Here is a 25,199-nt window from a genome sequence, read left to right on the forward strand (position 1 = left end):
AACATTTTAATATCGTTTAAAATTTTGTAAAAAGACAATAAATAAAGCCGATAAATTTGTAAAAAGACATTAATTTAAGAATTTACTAGATGTTTTCATGGTACAACATCCTGATTCTCCGTTTCATATCTTGTGATCCCAAATGATCTCATCCCATGTAAACTACGCTACAAAAATCTAATTATTTCAGTAATTATCTACATTAATTTCAAATTAAATCTTAATTTGGAATACAAATTTAAATGTAAGAATTATTTCAATTCGTACGAATAGCTTACTCAGAAATTATGTAACACCGCAATGCATTCTCATTAGAACTGATTAATTTTAACCTCGACTTTGCATTTTCTATATTTTCGCTTTCGGATAAGCAATGTGTGCATTCTAATTGACTAATTATCACGAATGGCCTTAGGGGATAAAATTAAACTATCTGGGTAAAAATTCTATGTAATTGTATGCCACTATTGAAAGAAACAATCAATCTGATAAGAAATGGCTACGACTTGTTTTGAAAATGAGGCGTAAAAGGTTACCAGCGAGGATATTCTGTTTGGCTTCGGTTGTACCATTTTTGGCGACTTTATCACTTGCGCTGGCAAAATGGAAAAGTACCATAACTAGTTATAGGCATACTTCTTCCACATCTCATTTAAGGATGCAGTACAAGCTTAACCAATTGTTACACTCTATGTCAGGCAGGAGTTGTGGGCTTGCAAGGCTCAACACACCATGCTGGGTACAGAGTGAAGAGTCAAAGAAAGACCAGCCATTGTGCCCCTTCCCTTCATGACAGTACTGATTGCTCCTTTGGATACCAGGAAGTGGCTCTGCATATTTATATACCTGGTGCTGTGGCTGCCATAGTACAGATCTTTGCCAGCACATTAGTTGGCCCCTGGAGGAAAGAGAGGAACGATTTTAGTTGATGTAGTAAGTTAACATAAGTAGTCGATTTTTAAAGCAAAGTTTTGATAGTTAAATGAGCAACAAAATTTTGATTTTCCATTGCATACATTTTGTGAAGTATTGCCATAAAAAGCTTTTGTGAATTTCACTTGGAATGCATTCAGAATTAAATTTGATATTATTTTAATGGTAAATTTTTATGTTTCTCAGCCATAATAGTTATTTTTATAGGGTATAAATGGATAGTTATGTTGTTTAAATGCAGTGAAAGTACCTCAGTGTATGTCTTGATGCTTTACATATGCAACCAGCATGAATTGATAGCAGCCAGCATGAATTGATAGCTTGTTGAAAGAAAATGTTAGTAGCTATTAATTTATGATCATATTTAAGAGTTTATAAAATTGCATTTTTGTAAGCCAAAAAATTTTATGAAAAGGTGCTGATGTGCCATTAACTGAAGCTTAATCTCAATTTTATAGATGCAATTTATGCAAAGACGGTTCATTTAAAGAAAAGTAGAACAATTGGAAACATTTTAACTTGTTAAGTGCAGAAACCTTTAATGCCTGCAAATGAATTATGTGTAATTCTCTGGCCTCTTTTAAGTAGTCTCACTGAGGTAATAAAATAACACTTGCTTACTTTTTATAGTGGATAACATTTTAGTCTGAAATTCCTTGGAGTCATGTTGATTTTGTTTCACGCCTGTATGATGCTGACATATTTTCTTTTGACAGCAGTGGTATTTCCTTATGTAGTATTCACTTTGTATTCCTGAATGTTGTAGTAGCCTACTTTATGTAGCCAAAAATCATGAGATACTCATTCTTCTTGTTGCTTAAGGTACTGTCTGTCTATGAGAAGAACAGCTCCTGTCACAGTGGCAGTCACTATAGCAACAAGGCTAATATATTTCAAATAGAGAGCTGACCCAAGGGTTGTTTTATTATTTTGTTTTTGGTGACTTTTGGCTGAGGAGAAAAGAGTTATCATTCGTCTTCAAGACACTCCTATGGAAAATGGGTCAAGGCTCATTTCTTCAGCAATAGACAGCTGAAGACTAACTGCTGAGAGCTTTTTTATGATAGACAGACTATATCATTATTGGAGTTTTCTGCTGTCCTTTAAAATAGGATATCTTCTAATAAGAAAGATGTTACAGTCTGGAATATCAAATGGGTTTGAAAAGTGTGTGGTTGATTTTTATGTATCAGAAGAGAATACTTACATCCACAAAATGATGTTACCATGGGGAAATACTATGTCATTGGCAAAACTGGAATTTGAAGTTGCAGTGTACTTTACCCACTTTATAAATTATTATTAGGAACACATTTTGTTTGTAAAGGCAAACTATTCTTATAAATATATATATTATGATATAAACAAACTATATGAATACATCATATGCATGAATAGTGAGCTATGAAAAATCTTTGTCGAAACGATATCATTATTTATTCATGGATTATATAAATTAAAATTTTCAATGTAGTAAAAACACTAAAAAAACTATTCTACAAAAAATGAAAGCATAAACTATTTCAATAAATTGTAAAACCTTCTGCTGTGTATTTCAAGTGAATTTTTTCAGTTGTAAACTGAAAACATTTTTTTGTTAAATTTATAAGTAGCTTCTGCTTTTTGAAAATACTGCTGCATATACTCTACTTAGCTGTCACTTTTCCAGCTTCATTAATGGTATACAGGTTTAGCAGTCTAAAAGTGAAAATTATTATATAAATAAAAATGAAAGAAGTATTGTAATTCCAGAGACATTGCATTTTCTTTATTTGATTTCAAAGGGGGGGGAAGGTAAAGGGAAAATTTTTTAGTGTATTCAAAAATAACATTTTAATCAAAAATGATTTGTATAAAAATCGGTCCTTTGTTTTGAAAATGAATCAAATCATGTATTGTCCAAAAAAGTGCTATCCAAAAAAGTGATTCATTTTTATATAGACCAGATGCTAAAAATAGCTATATTAATTTTGCAGATTTTATTTAAAAAAAAATTCCATGAAACCTTCTGTTCAGTATTTCGAAACTAAAGTTTTATATTATTATTCTCTTTTAGAAATGAACTAGAAAACAAAGTTAAAGAGATGTTCAATAGCATTCAAAAAATGTTTTTCTTACTTTTAATATTTGTTAGAAAACAAACATTAAAAGTAACTAAAATATATTTACAAACATTAAAAGTAACTAAAATATATTTAGAAAAATTACCTTTAGTTTCATTAACTCATAAATCTTCAGTTTTAGTTTCATAAAAAGAAAAGAATGTGAAATGTTTTGCATCATAAAATTTTTTTATTAGTATTTTGAAGATTATAAAATATTAAAAATTCACAAGAAAAAACTGTTTAGCAGATAAATGACATATAGTGCTTTTCCTTTTTAGTTTTCCTATTTTAATGCAGTTATTTATTAAACATTGCTGCAATTTTAATCTCGAAAATAATTTCAGGGAATAATTAATATCATTTTCCAATTTCTCAAAACTCGGAACATTTCAGAGCTTTGAAAAAGCATGAAAAGGCATTTTTAACCCTCCAAGCATTACGGCTTTAGCCCTGAAATTTTTAAGTTTCTAAAAATGTCTTCAATAAATAGCATTTTCTTAATTATAATTAAAAACTCACTCTTTCATATTGTACTGTGATACCTTTTCTTACAATGTACATCCAACCCGAAACCGGATACATTGAAAGCTGGCAGAAATTTGATGTGTGATGAATAAGAAAGTCACTTTTCTCTACGGAATTTTCCGTCCATATCGCTGAAAGCGTTCATTAATTTCAGCTATGTGTTTAAAGTAAATACAGATCAAAAGGTAAAACAAAATTCAAATATTAAAACACTATGAAATTACGTATATTTTAATACTGTGAGCAACTATTATTTTTTCCCATTGGCGGACGCACAGCCGACTTGGGCTTTACCACTACTAAGGACAGTAGTGGTGGCTGTTTTAGTGTAGAAGCACTTAATAGGTGGGTCACTGTTACCTCCTATAAAGGGACAGACAATTACAGCCATGTCATCTCCGGGATACCAACCCTGGCCCTTCGGTACTGCAGGAGGCTCCCGTAACCACTATACTGTCTGGGCAGACAATGATTATAATAATATTTATGTTAATATAAATGGTATAAAATTAGCTTAATGCATATTTACAAATTATTTATACCTGGAGTTTCTAGAAAAGCACCTAAATAAATCTGAATTTCAAATAAATTAAATACATATAAGTTGCATATTAACCCATTAGATGCAGCAGGGCATTAAGATTTCTACATTTAGAGAAATATACATAAAGGAATAACAAACAGAAATAAAAGTAGTGTATTTCATATTTCATAAAACATATAAATGAGTTCTGCAAAATCAAAAACTTATGTCTTAAAAATAGAGTAAACAAACTGTTACTTCAGATCAGTTACAGAATTTATTTCGCACATTTAAAATAAATTTGCACGTTACTGAAGTATTGTAAATAAGCATTCATAATACGAATAACATATTTATAATAGTAAAACTGAAATAAAACTAAGTTTATGATTGTTTATTTGCAAATTATTTTTGCTTATTTTCCATAGAAAACGACCCAACAAAACTGAATTTGCAAGGAATGAAATAACAGCATACATCCACATATTAATAAAGCTGTAGCAGGACATTAAGATTCTTGAACTTAGCGAAATGCAGATAAGAATAACAAACATATAAATAAGAATAGTATATTTACTGTTTCATGAGAGAGTTAAATCAGTTTTGCAAAATCAAAAACTTAATGTCTTACACAAAGGAATTAAGTGATTTCTACCTATTTACATTTAGAATAAATTTGTTTTCAGAAATACTGGTTCACAATATCATGTTAGTTACACAGTAATAAAATGCTTGACATTTAAGTATAGTAACCTATGACAAAAAATTTTCACTTTTGCAGTTAAGCAAATTATGTTGAAATTGTACAGGTGCTTTGTTTATTACTCATTAGATATTATTGATTATTATATCAATAAAGTCTATTAGAATTTCTTGCTTATCAATCTTTCCTGATTCTTAAATGAGTAAATTTCAAGAATGAATTCTTTCAGATCAATGTTCACTTCGTTCTTAATTTTTTATACTGGTATTTGCTACAAATGTCATTATGTTTGTTCTGAAAGCTTACAATTTAGAGCTTACAATGACACCAAAATTTTACGTGAAAGTGTAAAAAATGCAGGAACTTGCATTGCATGTTTTTAGAGAAATCCCTTTGAGTACATATATATAAATTCAAGAATGAAAAATAATATTAGTACACAAAGATTAGCTCATACTCCTGTATCTATCATTCTTTATTACACTATATCAAAACTAATATAATTGCTTTCTCTTTTTAGCTATAAGCAGTAATTTTAATATACAATTAAAGTATTTATGTTATATAAATTTTTAATTAGATTTCTATTAAATCATGAATTTTGCATTCAAATACAACAAAATAAAATAATTCATTCATACTGTCATAAAAATATTTAAATAAAATAAGTCATTCGAATTGCCATAAATATATGTATAATGTTTCATTACTATTTGTAGCATTTTATACAACTGTAAATTTTTACAGTTACATGTTAATTTGAAAGCCTAGTTTAAACCGAATGCAAAATATCTATTTTACTAAAGTTTGAAGTTTTCTTTTCATTGATGTAGCACATCCTTCTTTTGAATGCAGGAGTTTTTAAGAAATGTCTTTAAAAATAAAATTTAGAATATTTTCCGAGGAGTGCCCTTTAATATGCTGGTCATATATTATTAATTCATTGTTCTTTAGAATTTGATATATTAATAAACAAGCAAGAGATTGCTGATTGTGTATATCACAGAAATTCTCTTCATTTTCTTCAGAAAATAGTTTTTTACTACAGTGTAGTTATGTGGTACTATAGTACAAAGTTTGAAATGCAGAAGTCCATTATCCGGAATGATCTAAAATCCGGACCTCAAAGCCACAAAATGTTTTTTTATTAATGCTTTACACATGCACATTTGATTTTTCCTTCCATAATAAAACATGTGGAGATTTTCACTTAAAAATTCCGATTCTTAATTTCACTTAGGCACTAAATAAAATACCTCGTTATAGAAAAACGATCATGCAAGCGTAAATTCGGGAGATTAATAATTTGACTCTGTAGCTGAGTATCCACTTAACATACATCTCAAACAGAAAAATTCACCTATTTTATATCCCTGAAACCAACCTGGCAAGTCATTATTTATTATATTTTACTTTCATCACCGCATGTTTATCAGTACATGACAGCTTCAGTTATAACTCATGCTGTGATGTCTAAACTTTTTTATATTAGTAATTGAATAAAAAGAGTATGGCAACCTTGTACGCTAACATTATGCTTGGTGATGATTATAGATTTTTAAATGCTCTAAGAAATGTTGACGAGAAAAAATTCAACAAAAATTTCTTTTCATATGCTAAAAATAGATTTTGTTAATGAAACTCATAGGCCAAAAGATTACATTTAGTGCTAATTTAATTAAGAATAACTGATATGTTATTCAACATAAACCCACAAGTGGCGGCAGAATATATCTGCACCGGACGGCAGAATTTAGGAAAGACTAAATTTTTGGAATTTGGGGAAATACCAATTGGCAAAATTAAGGGATGAAAAGTTTTTATGATTTAGGGAAAGCATTGGGATCCAAAGTTTAGGCGCGGTGAAAATATAGAACTTAGGAAAGTGCTTTGTAGCAGAATTTAGGACCCGTAGAGACTGTACCAGACATACCTGGTATTGAACGCCAGCCCTAGATAAAGCCTTAAAGTATATGTGGGAGTTTATTTATTAGTGCAGTAATTAGTTTTAAGCATGTCCAAGAAATAAACGTTGGTTCAGTAAATATCTAAACTAATACAATTCAGGCTTAATTCAGTACGCAATAAGAGCAAGACAAAATTTAGCAAAACAACTTGTCTTTCGTCGCCAATCTTGTGATACAGAGCGAATAATGTGTAACGGATGCTGTTAAGCTAGGATAAAATTATCTTTACTGATTATAAGGCATTTCAGTTAATGTCACAGACTGCACTGCTCCCTGGTCTTCTAATTTGATCCAGCTTATTATTTTTTGCAGACTTTTTATTACTGCAATTTTATAAAAACTAAGTTTGAATTTTCGATTTTGACGAAAAGAGTTTCCAATTCTGGAGTTGCCAAAGGTTTCAATCTACAAAGCGAAACCACGTTTTAATGTCCATTAAACAAAAAGTGAAATTGCTGCAAAAAATGGATAAGGGCTTATCCGTCTCAAAATTATATGAGGATAATTTTTTTCTTATAATCAGTGGCGTAAATAAGGGTATGCAAAAAATGCCGTCACATAGGGGCCGAAGGCTTAGGGGGCCCTTGAATGTCCTGCTGAACTACATTCATACGATTAAACTTAAAAGAAGACTTCTTTTATAACTACTATGACCCAGGGGCAAGGTGCACTCATAAAAGTTGAATTCAGTGTTACATATAGACCAAAATGTCGCATATCATATTTCAACAAAAATATCCATTTTGACCCTTTCCAAATCCATTTGGACAGTTTTTTTTTTGTGACATCTGTAAGTGCGAACAGAATAAATGGCTCTTCCTTTCAAACAAGGTTTATAAAATGGATACAAAAGGGACCTTTTTGCATGACATTTGTACATTCGCATATATGTACATACGTATGTATATCTATCTATCTAGCTATCTCTCTCTCTATATATATATATGAAAGAGATAGACAGATAAATTGAGATATATATCTCGCATAACTCAAAGACGATTAGTCGTAGAGCGTTGAAGTTTTGTATATGGGAGTGCTACAATATCTAGTTGTGCACTTCACTTTTTATTGCAATTTGCAGAATATATATCCGCCCTCTTAGCCAGCTTAAAATTCCTTATCCGACCTTTCTGATAAAAATCATCATCAAAATTTTGGCTCCTGGAATCATTGAATTTGGGAGGGGGGAGTACTGTAAATTTAATAGGGGGCCCCAAATTTTTTTTTGCATAGAGGCCCCAGAGTTCTAGTTATGCCACTCTTTATAATGTTCATATCTTGCAATCTTTAGAAACCTATGCACACAATACACAGCAAGATAAGGCATGAATGGATTTAATAGAATCTGGTTCGTTTTGTGCTACTTGTAACATAGAGAAGGCATTATTAAAATCGTCAGTGTGAATGAAGTCAATATTATTTTTCATCAAAACTTTTAACTTCAATTTTTCCAAACTTTTTTTATTCAAGAATAAAAGGTAAGAAATTTTGCATACAGAATTTGCCCTCTGATTCATATACTTGGGTTATTGCTACATTATACTGTGAACCAGAGAATTTCCTATATTGGCCAAATCTGTCCTTGAAAGCATCTGTTTAAACTTTGCCTGCCAAGAAATACGTAAATTTTAAATCCTTACAATACCTTGCCAGTTCAAGGACAGCTTGTAATGTATGAGAAATGGTAGTATTTGTTTTTCTGGTAAGTGCTTCTATAGAACAATTTTTTTTTTTTTTATGCCATGTGTCAGTATATGCAAGAACTATTTTTACAAAAAGGCATCTTTTGGCTGTTACTTAAAGTTATAAGCTGCTGATACTCATTTCTTAATCTAATACCTTTGAATGGTGTTTTTTGACATTTACAATATCAAACCATGTGCTTATTCTTTCTATGAAGTCTGCATTTGGGGAATAGTATGAATTATCATATTTTTGTTCCATTTCATATAATCCCTCAGAAACAAACTTGCTAAATATTTTTAAAGCTAAACCCACATTTGGCCGCTCTAAATTTGAGCGATTTAGAGCTTTTAAAGTCAAGTCATACCTGTGTTTTATTAATGGTTCACAACTTTATCTCATGCATTTCTTTATTAATGCTTTTTGCATTAGTATTTGAGTATTTTCTGTAAGAACATGTTCATTTGATTTTGGGTTAAAATAGCAAGTATGAAAATATAATGAAATCATTGTGAATTTTCCCGTCTGAGCCAGTTATTTTGGACACGCTTTAAGATATGAACATTGTTAATAGCAAAAAGTAATGGTATGGATATATTTGCAGGATGTTTGTAAACTATAGATATTTTACATGGAGTGGGAAAATAGAAAATTGCTTTGGAATTAATTATTTTATAATCACTAACAACTATTATAACCATAAAACTTATTTCCTCCATCTGGAGAGTTATTTTTTAGACAATCAAACAGTTGATCAGCTGTTATTTTTCAAACTGGTAAAATATGAACAATATCTTTATAAAATGATAGAAAATCATAAATATGTATGCTGTGGTAGCTGCATTGACACTGTCATGTGATGAACCATCTGTATTTCCTCCTTGGAATTAAAGAAAGGAAAGGGCTTAGTATGAATTTCATGTATCAGAAATGCAACATGTAAGCTTTTTGTTGTAATAATGGAAACTTTGAAAATATATGACCCAAAAAGTATTATCATGCTGTTCCATTCTTGGGTTTAGTTGAAATAAAGAACATAATCTCAGCAGAGTAGTCGAATATGGCAAGATCATGTTTCCTGAAGATATTATAAAATGATATTTGTGAGGGGATACTAAATAAAAAAGTGAATAAAAGATTAAGACATCTGTACTGTAATGTCTCCATTCATTTTCTGTATTAGAAGACTTATTTAGTCATTTTATGAACTCTGTTACATGCAAGTTATGAACATTTGAATTAATTTCTGTTGTATCATATATCAGGGTTTGTACTGTGTGCAGTTTAGAATTGTTTTTATTAAAAAGATTACAACTAACAGCATTTGTTTTCTCTATAATTGTTGTAACATTAGAACAGTTACTTTTTCAGGTATAATAGGAATTTTTAGCCCTTTAGTTGAAGACTTTTTCAATGTAAATATTTAAATCAAGACCATCGGTCACATGATGCAATACATGGTGAAGGTTGTAAAGCTATCAAAGCAAAAATGATGGTATCCGATTTTTGAATGATTGACTACTGTTTTGACAAATTAAGCAGAACTTTTCAGGAGATCAGGAAAACTAGCAAATGTATTTTTTTTTTTTTTTTTTGTTATAGTTTTCTTTGGATTTTATAATTTCAGCAACTAGCCTTCTAAAGTCTCATTTTCCAATTTTTCTTGGACTTGAAACTTTCCCTTTTCTAACAGTGTTTCCACAAATAAAAAGTGCAGTTAAAAAAATTTGTAAGAACAGCATTGCATGCTGAACAATGATGCTGTATTACTGCTGTAAATTTTTTGCCAGTTTTTTTCATCAACTAATAGATTTCCGAGAGACTTTTGATGTCACATACAACAAAATAAAGCTGCTGGGCATAATGAAACAAAAGAGACAATTGGAATCCTCATAAAACTCATTAAGGAACAAAAATTCATTATTTTTAAAAACTTTTCTAAAATATTGCAGTAAGAGTATTGCCTTATTATATTGCAGAAAATGTTAGCTTAATTGCATGTCAAGAAATTTTATTACTCAGTATGCTTAAGAAAATTTCTTATAACAAGAAAATGTTTAGTGAAAAAGTTGAATGGTTTCCCATTTCTTTATCACCTTAAATCAGAAGCTAAATTTTAATAAACATACAGTTTTAGAATATAAATGATTATACACTGACTACCAATAAGTATTTGGACACCTATGCAAATGACGATATCTGCGGTCCTAAGGTAAGTCACGGACTCCACCGGTATATATCGTGTAGGAAACAGCATCGGCTTTAGTCGCATGCAAGATGCCTCGCAGTTCGAAGCTCTCTGATTTCGAGAAAGGTATAATTATCGGGTATCACAAATGTGGCCGATTCTTAAGGGACATATCTAGCGATCTGAAGTATCCAAAATCGACAATGGCCTATGTGATTAAGAAGTGGAAGGTGAGCAGTGATTGTCGGAATGTGCCCCGAGTCAGCAGACCAACAAAACTGGGAGATAGAGACCGAGTGCTGTCCAGAGAAATTCGGAAGAACCGCACCCAACCGATGGCCCTCATCCGCGAGGAGTTTCAACAGGCATCCGGGAGTATTGTTTCAATGAATACCATCCATAAGGAAGCATATCTGCTTGGTTTTCATGGTCGTGCTGCTACCCATAAGCCTTTGATCACAAAGTCCAACCTCGCTGCTCAGTTAATGTGGTGCAAACACATCGAAATGGGACCGTAGATCAGTGGAAACGGATTCTTTGGAGTGACAAATCAAGGTTCATCCTTTACCGCTCAAATGGCAGGGTCTGGATCTGGCGTCTGCCTGGAAAACGTCTCCTGCCAGAATGCATTGTGCCAACAGTCAAGTTCGGCGGAGGTGGAATTATGGTCTGGGGGTGTTTCTCCTGGTATGGGCTGGGACCCTTGGTCCCCATTCATGGTATGCTCAACTCCGATGCATACTGCACTATTTTGGATGACAATGTGCTTTCTACGTTGTGGCAGTTTTACGGGTTGGACCCCTGTTACTTTCAGGACGACAATGCCAGTTGTCATGTTTTGATGTTAACCAAGGCTTGGTATGGTGCCAATGGAGTTCATCGAATGGATTGGCCTGCCCAGAGTCCAGACCTGAACCCTATCGAGAACCTCTGGGACAAGTTGCATCGCCGAATTACCTGTGGAATAACCCCGAATTACGGGGTGCATTACCCGTGCAAAATCGGTGAAGGAGCTTCTATATCTTCTCCAAGCCGAGTGGAAGAAAATACCACTAGCTGTCATACAAAGACTTATGGAAAGTATGCCCCGGAGGGTCCACGCTGTAATTACCTCTCGTGGAGGCTCTACCAACTATTGATTTTGAATAAAGTTAGTTTTTCTTTTCTATCACAGGTGTCCAAATACCAAAATTGGTAGTCGGTGTAGTTCAAGAGTATACTTAATATAATTTTTCTTGTTTAATTTACATTTATTAAATTAAAAATTGCAATTTTGAGTAATATGCTTCATGATGTTTTACAGTCGTTCTCTTTTAAATATTACAGAATTTGAAAAGAGACGTTAATTCTTTAGCTTTTATGTTTTTATGGGGATTATAAATTTTGAATTTTCTTTAGTTGCATAGGTTCTAAGTACTCATAAAAATAAGCTGGCTTGAGTTTTCGATATCCTGACAGTTATTGCTCATTAAATGCAAACTGAGAGCCTCGAAAATAATATTAATGAAAATAATAACTTCTACATTATAATATGTTAAAATCAATGTTAATGCATGTAGTACAAATGCTGAAGCTGAGGAAAGGAGAAAAAATATTTTGGGCCTAAAATGGTACTTCTTTTATATATAGCTTGTAATTAATTTTGGAGTCCTCTTACCTCACAGGTAGCAAAAGATATTTGTGAAAATTGGTCTTTAACCCTCTGAGCGTATGACCGGCTTTATCTGGTAATCAGAAGTTTTGCTACTTGGCATATATTAGCTTATAATTTAAGATATTTTGCTTTTTACTTTCTTTAATAATGTAAATATCATCTTAATGAATGTAAGTTTAGGAAGATACAGACTAAAATAAGTAATTATGCAAACTCAATTAATAAATGCTGTGATATGACTTCTTAATTCTTAGTGGTGTTTGTTCTGCATATGTCATGTAATTATGAGTAAGCTTTCTTTAACAAGACATTTATCCTTAGATCAAAGACTTCTACTGCTTTGCTTTAATTAGGAACCCATTTTGTCTGTAACAGTTTAAACAACAAAGTAATTAAGTTTTCTCTTAAAAATTTGCTTTTAAGATGGATATACTGTTGAAGATGTGGTTATGTACTGGATGAAAGAAGCTGTTATTGGGGTTGAAAAAGCTGAGCTCCCACAATTCTCAATACTACGTTACGAAACTACAGATCGTGAGGAACCATTAGCTTCAGGTTGAGTATATAGTTGTATGTTCCTTATGTTACTATTTAAAATCTATCCATTTATAGATAATAAATTTATCATAAGTAAATTATAGAAGTAATTTTCTAAAAAAATTTGTGTTTTATTATTTCTGTATTTGGAAACTTTATTATATAACGAAATTCTCTGAATGATGTGATATATGTTTGCTATTTAGTTTATACACTTTTTTGCAAAAAAATCAATAAAACCATGAAGGACTTTTGCGATCGTGACGAAATTTGGTATGCAAAAACATCTTGATCGAACATGCAAATGATCTATGTTTCAAGGCAAGTGAACAGGAATTGCGATCATAGCAGACATTTCTAGTGCGCAATTCGCAAAGTATAAAACCAGTAACAGAGGTGGAAAATTTATCTTTTGTTGTTGGTGCCATTGTAATAGCGTAAAGAAACAGCCAAAGATGCCATTATGGCGATATCGAAGACCTTACAGACAACTAATCGACTTCGAACATGGTCACATTGTAGGGTTGCATGAAGCTGGGGGGTCATACCGAGCAATAGGCCGAGCCTGACTCCTAATTACATCACGTATAGCAATATGCCAAGGAACACAAATGCGAGGCAAGATAGGATGATTGCTCGCCAGGTCCAAACTGCCCCAATAGTATCATTGTTGACTATTTAACACACTACAGCCACGTCTATACCTCCCGTGGTACCATCCACCATCTCATGGCACTTGTCTGAGGCAGGGTTATGCTCACAGAGGCCTTTAAGACGTTTGCCTTTGATCCCACAACATCGGCAGAGTCGTCTGGAGTAGTGTCGCAGCCGATCATCATGGCTGCCATCAGACTGGCATTGTATCATGTTCAGCGATGAATCCCGCTTCATTCTTGAAGCATATGACCACCGTGTTCGTGTCTGGAGAGGACGGGATCAGCGGTACCAATCAGTTTTTGTTTTACAAAAGCATACAGCCATAACCCCTGGTGTGATGGTGTGGAGTGCTATTTCTTATGACAGCAGGTCCTCTTTAGTCATCCTGCATACATCTTTAACAGCTCAATGATTGATACCATCCTGCGGCCGGTTACATTACCCTTCATGGCACGTCACCCTGGGGCCATTTTCTAACAACATAACGTGAGACCACATACTGCTTGCATATCTCTGGACTGTCTCTGTGCGGTTGATACTCATCTTTGGCCAGGAAGGTCATCAAACCTTTCACCAATCGAGCATGTCTGGGGCATGATAGCCCTCTAGATTCGGGCACCAAAAAATATCGCAGATCTGGAACGACAACTGATGCTCCAGATCGACACCTCGACGAATTCAAGCATCCATTGCATGCATTACTGCCAGGGGGGGTTCGACTAACTATTAATTTGAACACTCAGTGGGTGATTGTGAACCGTGAATAGGTACTATGACCTTGATTTTATTATCTGTGTATGAGCTATACACATATTCAGTTTCATCAAAAACAACCACTTCCTTCATGGTGCTTCATTTTTTTTTGCAAAAGAGGATATTAATTTGCTTTTTTTTTTTTTTTTTTTTTTTTTTTTTTTTTCCTTCCTGGAATATGTTAGCTATACGTATGAATGGTAAATCATATTACAGTTTTTTAGGGAAGGTTTGTGAGAGTGAAGCAGAGCTTTTTTCTTTTTGAGACAAAAAGAAGCTTCATAATATTAGTTTATTTGTAGTTTAGTAATGTGAATAAAAGAAAATTAGAAATGTGTCACCTTAGCATTTTATTGAATAATATTTTATGTACAAGAAAATATGAAAAAGCAGATGAACTATTAAATCTTGAGGCTAAATAAATTGTTACTTTTCTAATATGAAAATGTGCTTTGAAAAGCTATTTCAACCAACATTTAGTGATTTTTTTGGTAAATTGTCGTCATTAATTTCTTATATTCACTGAAGATTTTTAATACAAAATTACACTAGTTGTATAAAATCAGTTATAGTCTTTCTTAAGTATATTTTAATTTTCAAAGGTATGCAATGAAATGTTTTGTATATTGTATCTTGTGTCTTGTATAGTGAGAGATTGAGGGTATGTATTGCTAAAAAATGCCCAATCTTCACATCACTTACTCAAACTGATCTTCCGTCTGTAGTAGAATCGTTCTTAATTGGCAGCAACAGGACCTCACTGATTTCAGTTGGGAGATTTTTCTGAGTAATTAAATATATATTTCTAAAACTTAACCTATTCATGTTTTATGATGCCATCTGTAAAAATTATGGTTAGCAAAGTCTCTTATCAGTCAAAGTTATCTTGTTTTTTTATCTATTGGCTGTAATTAAATGAATAATGCCAGAAATCATGCAGTTTATTTAAAAATCAAAACACATACATGTGTTTATATTTAAGAAAAACAAAAAATGCAGCATTCACATGAAAGTTATTAATTTCTTAGCCTGGTAGCATAACTTCAGATATCTGCCTGCTTACAATATTGTTTTGGGAGTTTTTAAACTTTATACAGAGTGTTGCTTCATAGCATAATATCTGGTGAAAACATGTTTAATAAAGGGAGGGGGGAAAACATGAAAGCAATACCTTTAGTGTGGGTAGTAATCACCACCCAAGTCTATGATTTTCTGGCAATATTTTAGTAGTTTTTCAAAGCCTTCGGCCTCGAGCCAAAAAATAGATAAATCTCATTTCTGATGTCCTGTGCAAAATGGAAGAAAGCAGCGGCTAGGTGTAGCTGCAGGTGTGAAAAAGAATAAGTACGAAGCAGTGATGTTGGAGCTATATGGTGGGTGTGGCAAAAGATGCCGTTCTAGTCAGTACAGAGTTCAGCTGGTGAATGCAGACATGTGTGGTCTTGCATTATCTTCATGAAACATTACCATTTTTTCTTGGAACTCAGTTCAACATTTTTCCATGATAGCACAACGTCAACTTGGACCAGTATCTTGCTATACACATTACTGTCGAAGATTTTACCTTTTTCTGGATACTCTTTGTGGATAATTCCATGGCAGTCCATCTAGATACAAAACATGATCTTTTTGTTAGTCAAATTGCACTTTGCGACGCTGCCGACGGGATCACTTTGTGCAGACCAACCCCTTCCCGACCTGTGTCATTGAAGTAAATTCACTTTTCCACAAGTGACGATCCAGTCCAGAATTTTGTCTTTGCATTGATATTTGAGCAGATTAGGGCAGGCTCAAACATGTCTGCCCTTATCTGCTTGAGTCAGCCCATGTGGCACCCAGCGATGGAACTTGTACGTCAAGTGTTATGTGACGAATAGGTGCGATTAATGGACATGGCACTAATGTCTAACTCCTTAGCAAGCTCTCGAGTGGTTGCATACTGATCTTCTGCGAGTTGTTGCAGGCTGGCCTCATCAACATTAGAAGGCTGGCCAGAGCATTTTGCTTCTTGAATGTCATAGTCCTTGTTTTTCAACTTTTGTCACCAAACCTTATCCCCAGAGTGTAGGCAGATGGCCCTAGTTGTCTAGCAGTGGTTGTGCGGGTAGATAGAGTAAGTTTGCAGATGCATCAGAGCTATTGAAATGACAAGACATTTAGGAAAGTGGTCTCGTTTGGAGATGCCACGATTTGTTGTCATGATCGAGTATATGGATGGTGGATATACCGTTACTACCGATTGTTATTGTGCCACTTAGACAAGTTTACATGAAGCCATCTGACACAAGCATCCTAAGTGTCCTGCTATGTTGAGTGATGGTGTCATCCTCCTGCATGGCAATGCCGAGCTCCATACTGCTCGCCAAACTAATGAATTGCTGCAAAAGTTTAAGTGGGAAATCTGGAGTTACCTTCCATACAGCCCAGTGACTATTTTCTTTTTCTGAAATTGGAGGAATATTTATCTGGAATGAGGTTCTCTTCCGACAGTGATGTGAAAACAGCTACAGTCAAAAGTCTTTAATCCGGACGTCCATAATCCGAAATCTATAATCCGGACCTCAAAGCTACAAACTTTCTGCGCATGTGTAAACGCATAATGCGTTTACGCATGTGCATATGTGTTTATGCATGCGCATAATACGTTTACGCATGCGCATTTAATGTATAATGGACGATATAAGCTAAGCTAAAATTATCTAATTATCTATTTCAGTTAATGTTGCAGATTGCGTTGTTCTTTAATCTTCGAATTGGATCTGGCTTATTATTTTTTTTTGCAGACTGTTAGAGCAATTTTATAAAAGTAAGCTTGAACTTTCGAATATGTAAAAAAGAATTTCTGATTCTGGAGCTGCCAAAGGACCTACAAAGCGACAGCAAGTTTCGATGTCCATCAAACAAAAATTGTAATTGCTGCAAAAAATGGATAAAGATATATCTTTTGTCTCTCTAACCATTCCGAAATCTGTTTATCAATTTCACGCTGCTCTGCGGGGGGGGGGGGATGTCGCAGCATGCAATGAACTGGAAGTTGATCTGTCAGCACTATCCTTATCTTCAGGGCAGATTTTTAAAATTTTATTCGGTTTATAATTCCGTGCTAAATGTAGTATTTCATCTCGATGTAATTCGTCTTTGATATGACTTAAATCAGATTCCTCGTCATTATAAATATCACAAATACACATCAAATAGTTTTCTGGTTGCAATTTTCTAATTTCGACCATGCGTAATGTATGCTTTACGCATGCGCACATTGAAAGAAACATTTAATAAAGTAATGTCGCAGCGTGCAATGAACTGGAAGTTGATCTGTCAGCACTATCCTTATCTTCAGGGCAGATTTTTAAAATTTTATTCGGCTTAAAATTCCGTGCTAAATGTAGTATTTCATCTTGATGTAATTCGTCTTTGATATGACTTAAATCAGATTCCTCGTCATTATAAATATCACGAATACACATCAAATAGTTTTCTGGTTGCAATTTTCTAATTTCGACCATGCGTAATGTATGCTTTACGCATGCGCGCATTGAAAGAAACGTTTAATAAAGTAAACAAATAAATATTAAGTTTTTTTTTTGTAAATTTTGATACCCTTTAGATCATAATTGCTCTTTATTTCATAAATTACGGTTTCATATTTTTAATTTATAATTTCTGCATGCCATCTTACCAGATTTAAATTGACGATCTATAATTCGGAATCGCCGAAGTCCCGACGACTCTGGATTAAATACTTTTAACTGTACTGAGAAGTGGCTTAGTGGACAGGGATGTGAATTCTACAAAGCCGTATTAAACAAATCTATTTAGGCATTAGATTTGGTGATTATGTGGAAAAATTATATGGAAGTATGCCTCTTAATTTCCTTTTGCATTTTCTATCTATTGTGACCAAATAATTTTTTATTACCCTTGTAACCTTTTTTTTTTTGGATCCACCCTTATACAAGTTTAGCAAGAAATAAGTTTCCAACTTCAGAAACTCCCACAACAACCTGGCAACTTGGCATTCTTCCAGGTAGAGGACGAAAGCAAACCCACTCTTCTAGCATATAAAAAATGTTGCTACTGCTGTCGTTGAAGCCAGCAGTCACTCGTCAGACGGCAGTGTGTGTGTGTGCACCAGTTTTTTCCCATGTACTAGATATGCCATATTTCACTGTGCAAAAAATCTTACAGTGGATTTTGAATTTTGATCCGTATAAAATGAAGCCTGTGCATTATTGCAGGATGAGGACTCGGAATTTCGTAAAACGTTTCCTTGCTTTAATGGTGGTTGATGTCACGACTATTCCGTGGACTGATGAAGCCCAGTTTTGTCTCAGTAGGCAAGTTAACACCCCTATTTTTCGAAATTGTGCAGCAGAAAACCCTTGCATTTTCCAGGAATAATCCTGCATCCTAAAAATATGACAGTATGGTGTGGCTTTACTAGTGGACTGTAAATTTTTTTTTGAAGAGATAACTGCAAATATAATCCAAACGTGTTCCATCGCAGGACAATGGTTTTGTGATATTCTGAAGGATTTTGTAATCACAAAACTTCTACAGCATGGATGCCTTAAGGATATTTTGATGCAGTATGCAGCACCTCCTTACATTGATCGTCGTGTACAGCAATTGCTAAGACAGCATTTCACAGACGAATGGGTGATCAGCCAGCAGTTTCTCACAATGGCCTCCTCGTTTGCCAGATATCCCCCTTGTGACTTTTAGTTATGGGGTTTTACTGAAGGACAGTATTTACAATGAAAGGCCAGCATCTGTGGCAAATCTGAGGGACAGCATTCGTTGCCATGTTCTTGATATTCTGGCAGATTCACTGAGGTCAGCTGTGGAAAATACGCTTCTGCGATTAGAGCACATTATTGAACATGAAGGGAGACATATTGAGAAGTTATAATGCTACCTTTTTAGATTAAACATTTATAAAGCATATTATATGTTTTTATGTCCTACATCACCACCTAATGGTGGATTTTTGTACTAAAATTTGTATTTAATAAATGTCAGGTGCATCATTTGAATTATGTGTAGTTAGAGTTTTATCTCATTTGGACCAATAGAATGCATTCTAGATCCCTATGAAGTGGGAAGCTTATTTCTTGCTAACCTTGTATGTTACTGGAGTATATTGAGGTGTAGGAGCTGATGAGGGGAAAAAAAATGCATCAAGTCTTCTGTTTGCCAGGTCAGGCTGTGAAATAAAGAGAGCACTATGGTTTTAAAAAAGTATGCATTGTCATCTGCAAACATGCTTTTCGGTAATTTGCTGAACAATGTACTACAGGGTTCGTAATGGTCCTTATAAGTCCTTATATTTAAAAATAAAATATAAAGGCCCTTATAGGTGCTTACTTTTTCTTTAAAGCCCTTATTTTTTGTTTCTAGTGCTTATTTTTTGTATAGTGCTTTTTTTTTTTAATGAACGCGCTATTTTTTCCCGTTTTAAAGCCGAAACTAAATAAACAACTTTTCTTCTAATGTGGAATGTCAGATGGTGAATCATACTCCCGGAAATAGCTTTTTCCCCTTTCTCTGCATTAACATAACCTTTGGTGTGCACGAAGAGTACAGACAGGTGCCCGTCGTTCTATTGGTCAAAGAATTGCGAAAGCAATAGAAAATTCCGTTATATTCGGCATTCTTTTCCTCCCACCCAAATACTACACACGTTTGAATTTCAATCAAGATCTCAATAATTTGCATTCTCGTTCCGCTTAGTCAGTTCATATTCGTGTTTATTATGATCGTTATGCTTATATTATGAGCATATGTATGAATGTTTATACAGTCAAAAGTCGTTAATTCGGACACCCGTAATCCGTAATGATCTATAATCTGGACCTCAAAGCTAAAAACTTTCTGCGCATGTGCCGCGTTGACGCGTGTGCGTAAGACCTTTACGACTGCACATTTGCATTTGCGCAAGCGCAGAATACATTTTCGTGTGTGCGTTTAATGTATAACTGATGGTATAAGCTAAAATTATCTATTTCAGTTAATGTTGATGATTGCGTTGTTTCTTAATGTTCGAATTGGATGCGGCTTATTATTTTTTGCAGACTGTAAGAGCAATGTTATAAAAGTAAACTTGAACTTTCGATTATGTCAAATAGAATTTCCGATGCTGGAGCTCCCAAAGGATCTACAAAACGAAAGTATGTTTCGATGTCCATCAAACAAAAAATGGAATTGCTGCAAAAAATGGATAAAGATATCAAGAAGGTGACAGAGAGGTTAGGGAAAATGAAAAAATTTCGATTGACAAGTTAGTCGGTATTCTCGGCACAGCAATTACGGGACTTGAACAGCGGAACTTTGTAACTGAACAAGAAATTATGTCTGTTTATAGAATTCAAGAGAAAGTATTATCACATAAAACGAAGCAACTTAAACAACTTACATTGAAAGAAATGTTTAATAAAGTAAACAAATAAATATCAAGCTTTTTTTTGTAAATTTTGATACCCTTTAGATCATAATTGTTCTTTATTTCATAAATTACGGTTTCAAAATTTTAATTTTGTAATTTCTGCATGCCATCTTATGAGATTTAAACTGATGATCTATAATCCGGAAAAATCGATAATCCGGAATCACCGAAGTCCCAACGAGTCCGGATTAACGACTTTTGACTGTAATAACATAATTGCAGTAACTGCTGAAGTATAGTAAACTTCCAAAAATGGTTGTGTTTTAACACAGATTAGCTTTCTAAGGAATAATATTCGGAATGGCTTAAATAAAGGGAAAGTAATCGAATAGTCAAAATAATTTCATTTTTTTGGCCAATACATTATACAGTATGAAGATTGGGAGGTTCTCCCCTTTCTCTGCAAAATTTCGAATATTGAAACTGTTACAGTTTGCTGCAAAACAAGCAACGGACCCTTTTTTTTTTGGCCACTTTCCAATCTGGATTGAATAGGAGTAAAAGTTCTGTGGTCTACCAACCCAAGCGAATAATGATTCTATTCCGTAAATTTAACGCCGTGTGTTAAATTTGCGGAATAGAATCATTCTTCGCTTGGGTTGGTAATTAGAATGAAACACACCCCAGTTATTTACTTCTTTATTCTCCCAATACCGACAGCTGTTGATTCCAATTGCGTAATACCACATAGGGAAGAATTACGGTGCACGTATTGCGCATTAACGTTTGCAATATTTTGCAGAGATAATTAATTTTGATGTTCTATCTGAGATTTCTTTATGAACACTTAAAAGAGTTTTACTGTGCTTGCTAAGCAGAATATTTTTCAGTTTCATTGGTTTATTTTTATATGATGCACATATCGAATTGTCAAAAGCACTTATTTAGTGGAAAAATCTAAAGAGCGGCTACAGTCTACCCCACTTTTTCAAGTTACGCTCGACTGTCCGAATATTCGCCTATATCCAAGTATGCATGTTAGTTAAGCTTTTACTGTTAAAGGATGACTGCATGAAGCAAATTTCTGTCTTCTGATTTCAGAAATGTTCCTTCTTTTTTACTTAAATTACTTTGCTTGCAATATCTGTTAAGAGAAAACTGATATACAATGAAAATTTAGAAAATGTTCAGAATTTAGATTTAAATTATTTAAATATCAATATGAGTGGAAAAATGAATTGTATTTATTATTAGGTTCCAAGCGAATACAACAAATATGCCTTATTATTATTTATTTTCTCTATTTTGAACTGAAATTTCATCATTGAATCTTGTAATATAGTTTAGTTCTACATAGTTTTTTTCCCTCTCATTGTAAACTGGTTCTGTAAATTGAACTGTTGTTTAAAATTAAAAAAAAAAAAAAGTAATTATTTTCCATGGTTGAGGTAATGCTTATTCTCTCTTAATAAATACTGCATTTCTCATATTTTAAATTACAAGTCTAATTTTTAAGGTTATGCAGTTGTGTATAATGTAATTAGACAGGTGCTTATTTTTTTTTCTTAAAATGTGCTTGAAAAGTGCTTATAGGTGCTTATTTTTTTAACTAAAATGTGGCTATGAACGCTGTACTAATAGCGGATTCAAATATCTGGCAAGAGTTTTTATATATTTCTGTGGGATGAGGTTAGGATTAAAATAGAGGAAGGCAGTGACATTTTTAAAGGTATTTAATGATGAAAGAATAAACATGATTATGGTATGTACAAAGTGAAAGGAAGTAAGATAAAAAGTTTGATTCGTCATGAAACGGAATTACGTCTTTCGAGCGGCATAGTTCAGTTGCATCCATCACCGTATTCTAACCTCATCGGAATGCAAGTCTGTCGATTTCCTCACGCAGCTTGAAGAAGTATCTCGCTGCTGTCGCTGTTGCCAGATTTAGGAAAAGGCGGATGAGTTATAGGAGCGAATTACCACACGGCCATTCTGCCTTGCCGGGCGTCCTCGCCTGGGGGATGATCTGAAAAGAAAGAAAAAAAAAAAAAAAAAAGCAGAGAAAGTGAAAAACAAAAATCAATGTCCAGGTGGCGAATGTTAGCTTTGTGCACCTGGCGAATGTTAGTTCATCTTATTAGCACAGGTTGACATCATAATGGTGTCTTCATGGCGTATCTTTCGTACTTCGTAATAATCAGAGGGATGAACTGTCTCATAAAGACCGAAGAATTTGGGACGAAGTTTAAGTCCAAGTTTCAGTTCAAGTCGAAGTGGAAGTTTCATTTCAGGCTGGATTGGCATTTGGTGTCCAAGTTTGTATTTGCAGGCAGGTTTGCGATATTTCTTATACTGTCGTATATGTGCTTGCTGTAAATGGAGGAGGTTCCGTTGAGCTTCAATGCATAATGCAGCTTTGTCATCATCATGTTGTGGCAGCAATGTTATTTTCTTTGAAGTCGATTTAAATTTTCTTCGTTTATACTTCCAGGCTCTCTTCTTGTGTTTCTTTGGGTGTGAAGCAGATAAAGTGTATTAAACAGTAATTGTTCTTCCAAATATTTCAGCATTCTTTTTTGCCTTGAAAGCTTCAACTGGAATGTCAGAGACAAGTTGTTTCCTTAGATTATTTTTCTGTTCTTTGGGAATTTTTGCACTTTTAGCAGGTGTTTTCTCGTTTGCTTGATCAGCACATGCTTGTTCAAATTGATTCAGTTTATTTGTCACAGTTTTCAATATCGGTGGAAAATTCTAAATGCAGTATGCTACATATGGCAATTAAATCTGTGAGAGAAAAGTCTTTTATAATTTTTTGTTTCGTTTCTTCAAAGTTAAATGGTTTGGGAAAACCAGAAAAATTGCGTAACCTAGCACGATTCTGCCGATCACCATCTGAGCCAAAAACTAAACGATGAAAAAGCTTGATATGCTTGGTACTGGCAGTTTTTAATGACCGTGCAATGTTGGGATAATCGTTAAGTGTAGCCATTATTTATCAGTTTTGTTTTTACCAAATATGAAATTCCACAAAATATATATGTTTCGATTTCATCAAATATTATTTATCTGGTTTCAGAAATTAGTATACCAAAATATACTCTTAAATTTTTCATATTCTTCAAAATAATATTAATTCTTCTTAGTATATTACACAATAACTATGATGTTGAAACACTCAAAAATCATAAATGAAATTGTGAACATATGATTCAAACAAATGGTAAAATATATCGCCAAACAAATCTTCATATAAGACTATGTTAAGAATGAAAGATAGAATTTCACGTTAAGATATGATATAAAAATTAATAACTTAAAATAATATTGTACAGTTCTTGGAAAATATAGGCATCACAAGAAATAAGAAATTTATGCACCAAATTCGAAAACGAAAGTAATTCTTCAAAGTAACTTTTTTAATATATGACAGTTCTGTAAATAGTCAGTAATGTATTTCCATCAAAATCAAATACCTTTAGTTTATTCAATTAAACTTCATCAAAGCTGTTTAATTAATTATCATCAACATCAAATTTGAAAACGGAAGTGTTAATTCGTCAACGTAATAATCATTCCAAAGTAAATGAATTTTCATCAAAATCAAATGCCTTTCGCTTCTTCAAATAAACTTCATAAAAAGGCGTCATCAAATATTCATAATAACTTGAAAGAATATTACTTCCTCATTAGTATTACTTCATCAAATAAAATTAGAAGTACTTATGTGCTGACGAATCACAACAACGGGAATCTTGCGATATTATTCCATAGGTTTTCAAAGTATTCCATCATTGATAGTTATATAGTGGTGTCTAGGGTGGTTAGTTCAAAGGGTGGAAGAGTTCCAGGGGCCGAGCCCCCATGTGGGATGAGGTTAGGATTAAAATAGAGGAAGGCAGTGACATTCTTAAAGGTATTTAATGATGAAAGAATAAACATGATTATGGTATGTACAAAGTGAAAGGAAGTAAGATAAAAAGTTTGATTCGTCATGAAACGGAATTACATCTTTCGAGCGGCATAGTTCAGTTGTATCCATCACCGTGTTCTAACCTCATCGGAATGCAAGTCTGTCGATTTCCTCACGCAGCTTGAAGAAGTATCTCGCTGCTGTTGCTGTTGCCAGATTTAGGAAAAGGTGGACGAGTTATAGGAGCGAATTACCACATTTCACTTAGATTTTGCATATTTTTAGTCACAATTTCTGTTGGCATGATGACGTGCTTTAGCAAATGAAAATGAGCAATAAAAATAAAACCACCAGAAAATACTTTGGAGGTAATTTAAAGACAATGTAAAAGAATCCAGACTACTTACTAAGTATAATGTTGTAGTTAATAATCAAATTTTTTAAGACATGAAAAGGTAACTGTGCTCTTTTCAGGATTCAAACTATTTACATCAGTGGTTCTCAACCTCTTGACTAACGTGTACCATCTAAAAAAAATTGAACACCTTTAGTACCACCAGTACAAAGTACTACTACCACCACCACCACTCTTGAATAAGCTCAGATCGATCAGATCACATAAATCGTGTTCTGAACCAGTGGTACACGTACTTAAAACTCTCAACCACTTAAAACT

The 25,199-nt window shown here is 33.5% G+C and overlaps 1 protein-coding gene across 4 annotated transcripts in view; it reads left to right on the forward strand.

Moving 5' to 3' along the window:
• LOC118188979 (gamma-aminobutyric acid receptor subunit beta-like) overlaps positions 1-25,199 on the forward strand; it is a 122,527-nt gene that overhangs the window by 72,659 nt on the left and 24,669 nt on the right. For all 4 annotated transcript variants that reach the window (XM_035359514.2, XM_085808303.1, XM_035359508.2 and 1 more), the window contains exon 6: positions 12,705-12,836. In XM_035359514.2, coding sequence (XP_035215405.1) covers positions 12,705-12,836 — 132 coding nt within the window. The remainder of the gene's footprint in view (positions 1-12,704; positions 12,837-25,199) is intronic.

Source organism: Stegodyphus dumicola, chromosome X1, assembly GCF_044657685.1.
Source record: "Stegodyphus dumicola isolate Sdum_Otavi_A_Nest chromosome X1, ASM4465768v1".
Lineage (NCBI taxonomy): Eukaryota > Metazoa > Arthropoda > Arachnida > Araneae > Eresidae > Stegodyphus > Stegodyphus dumicola.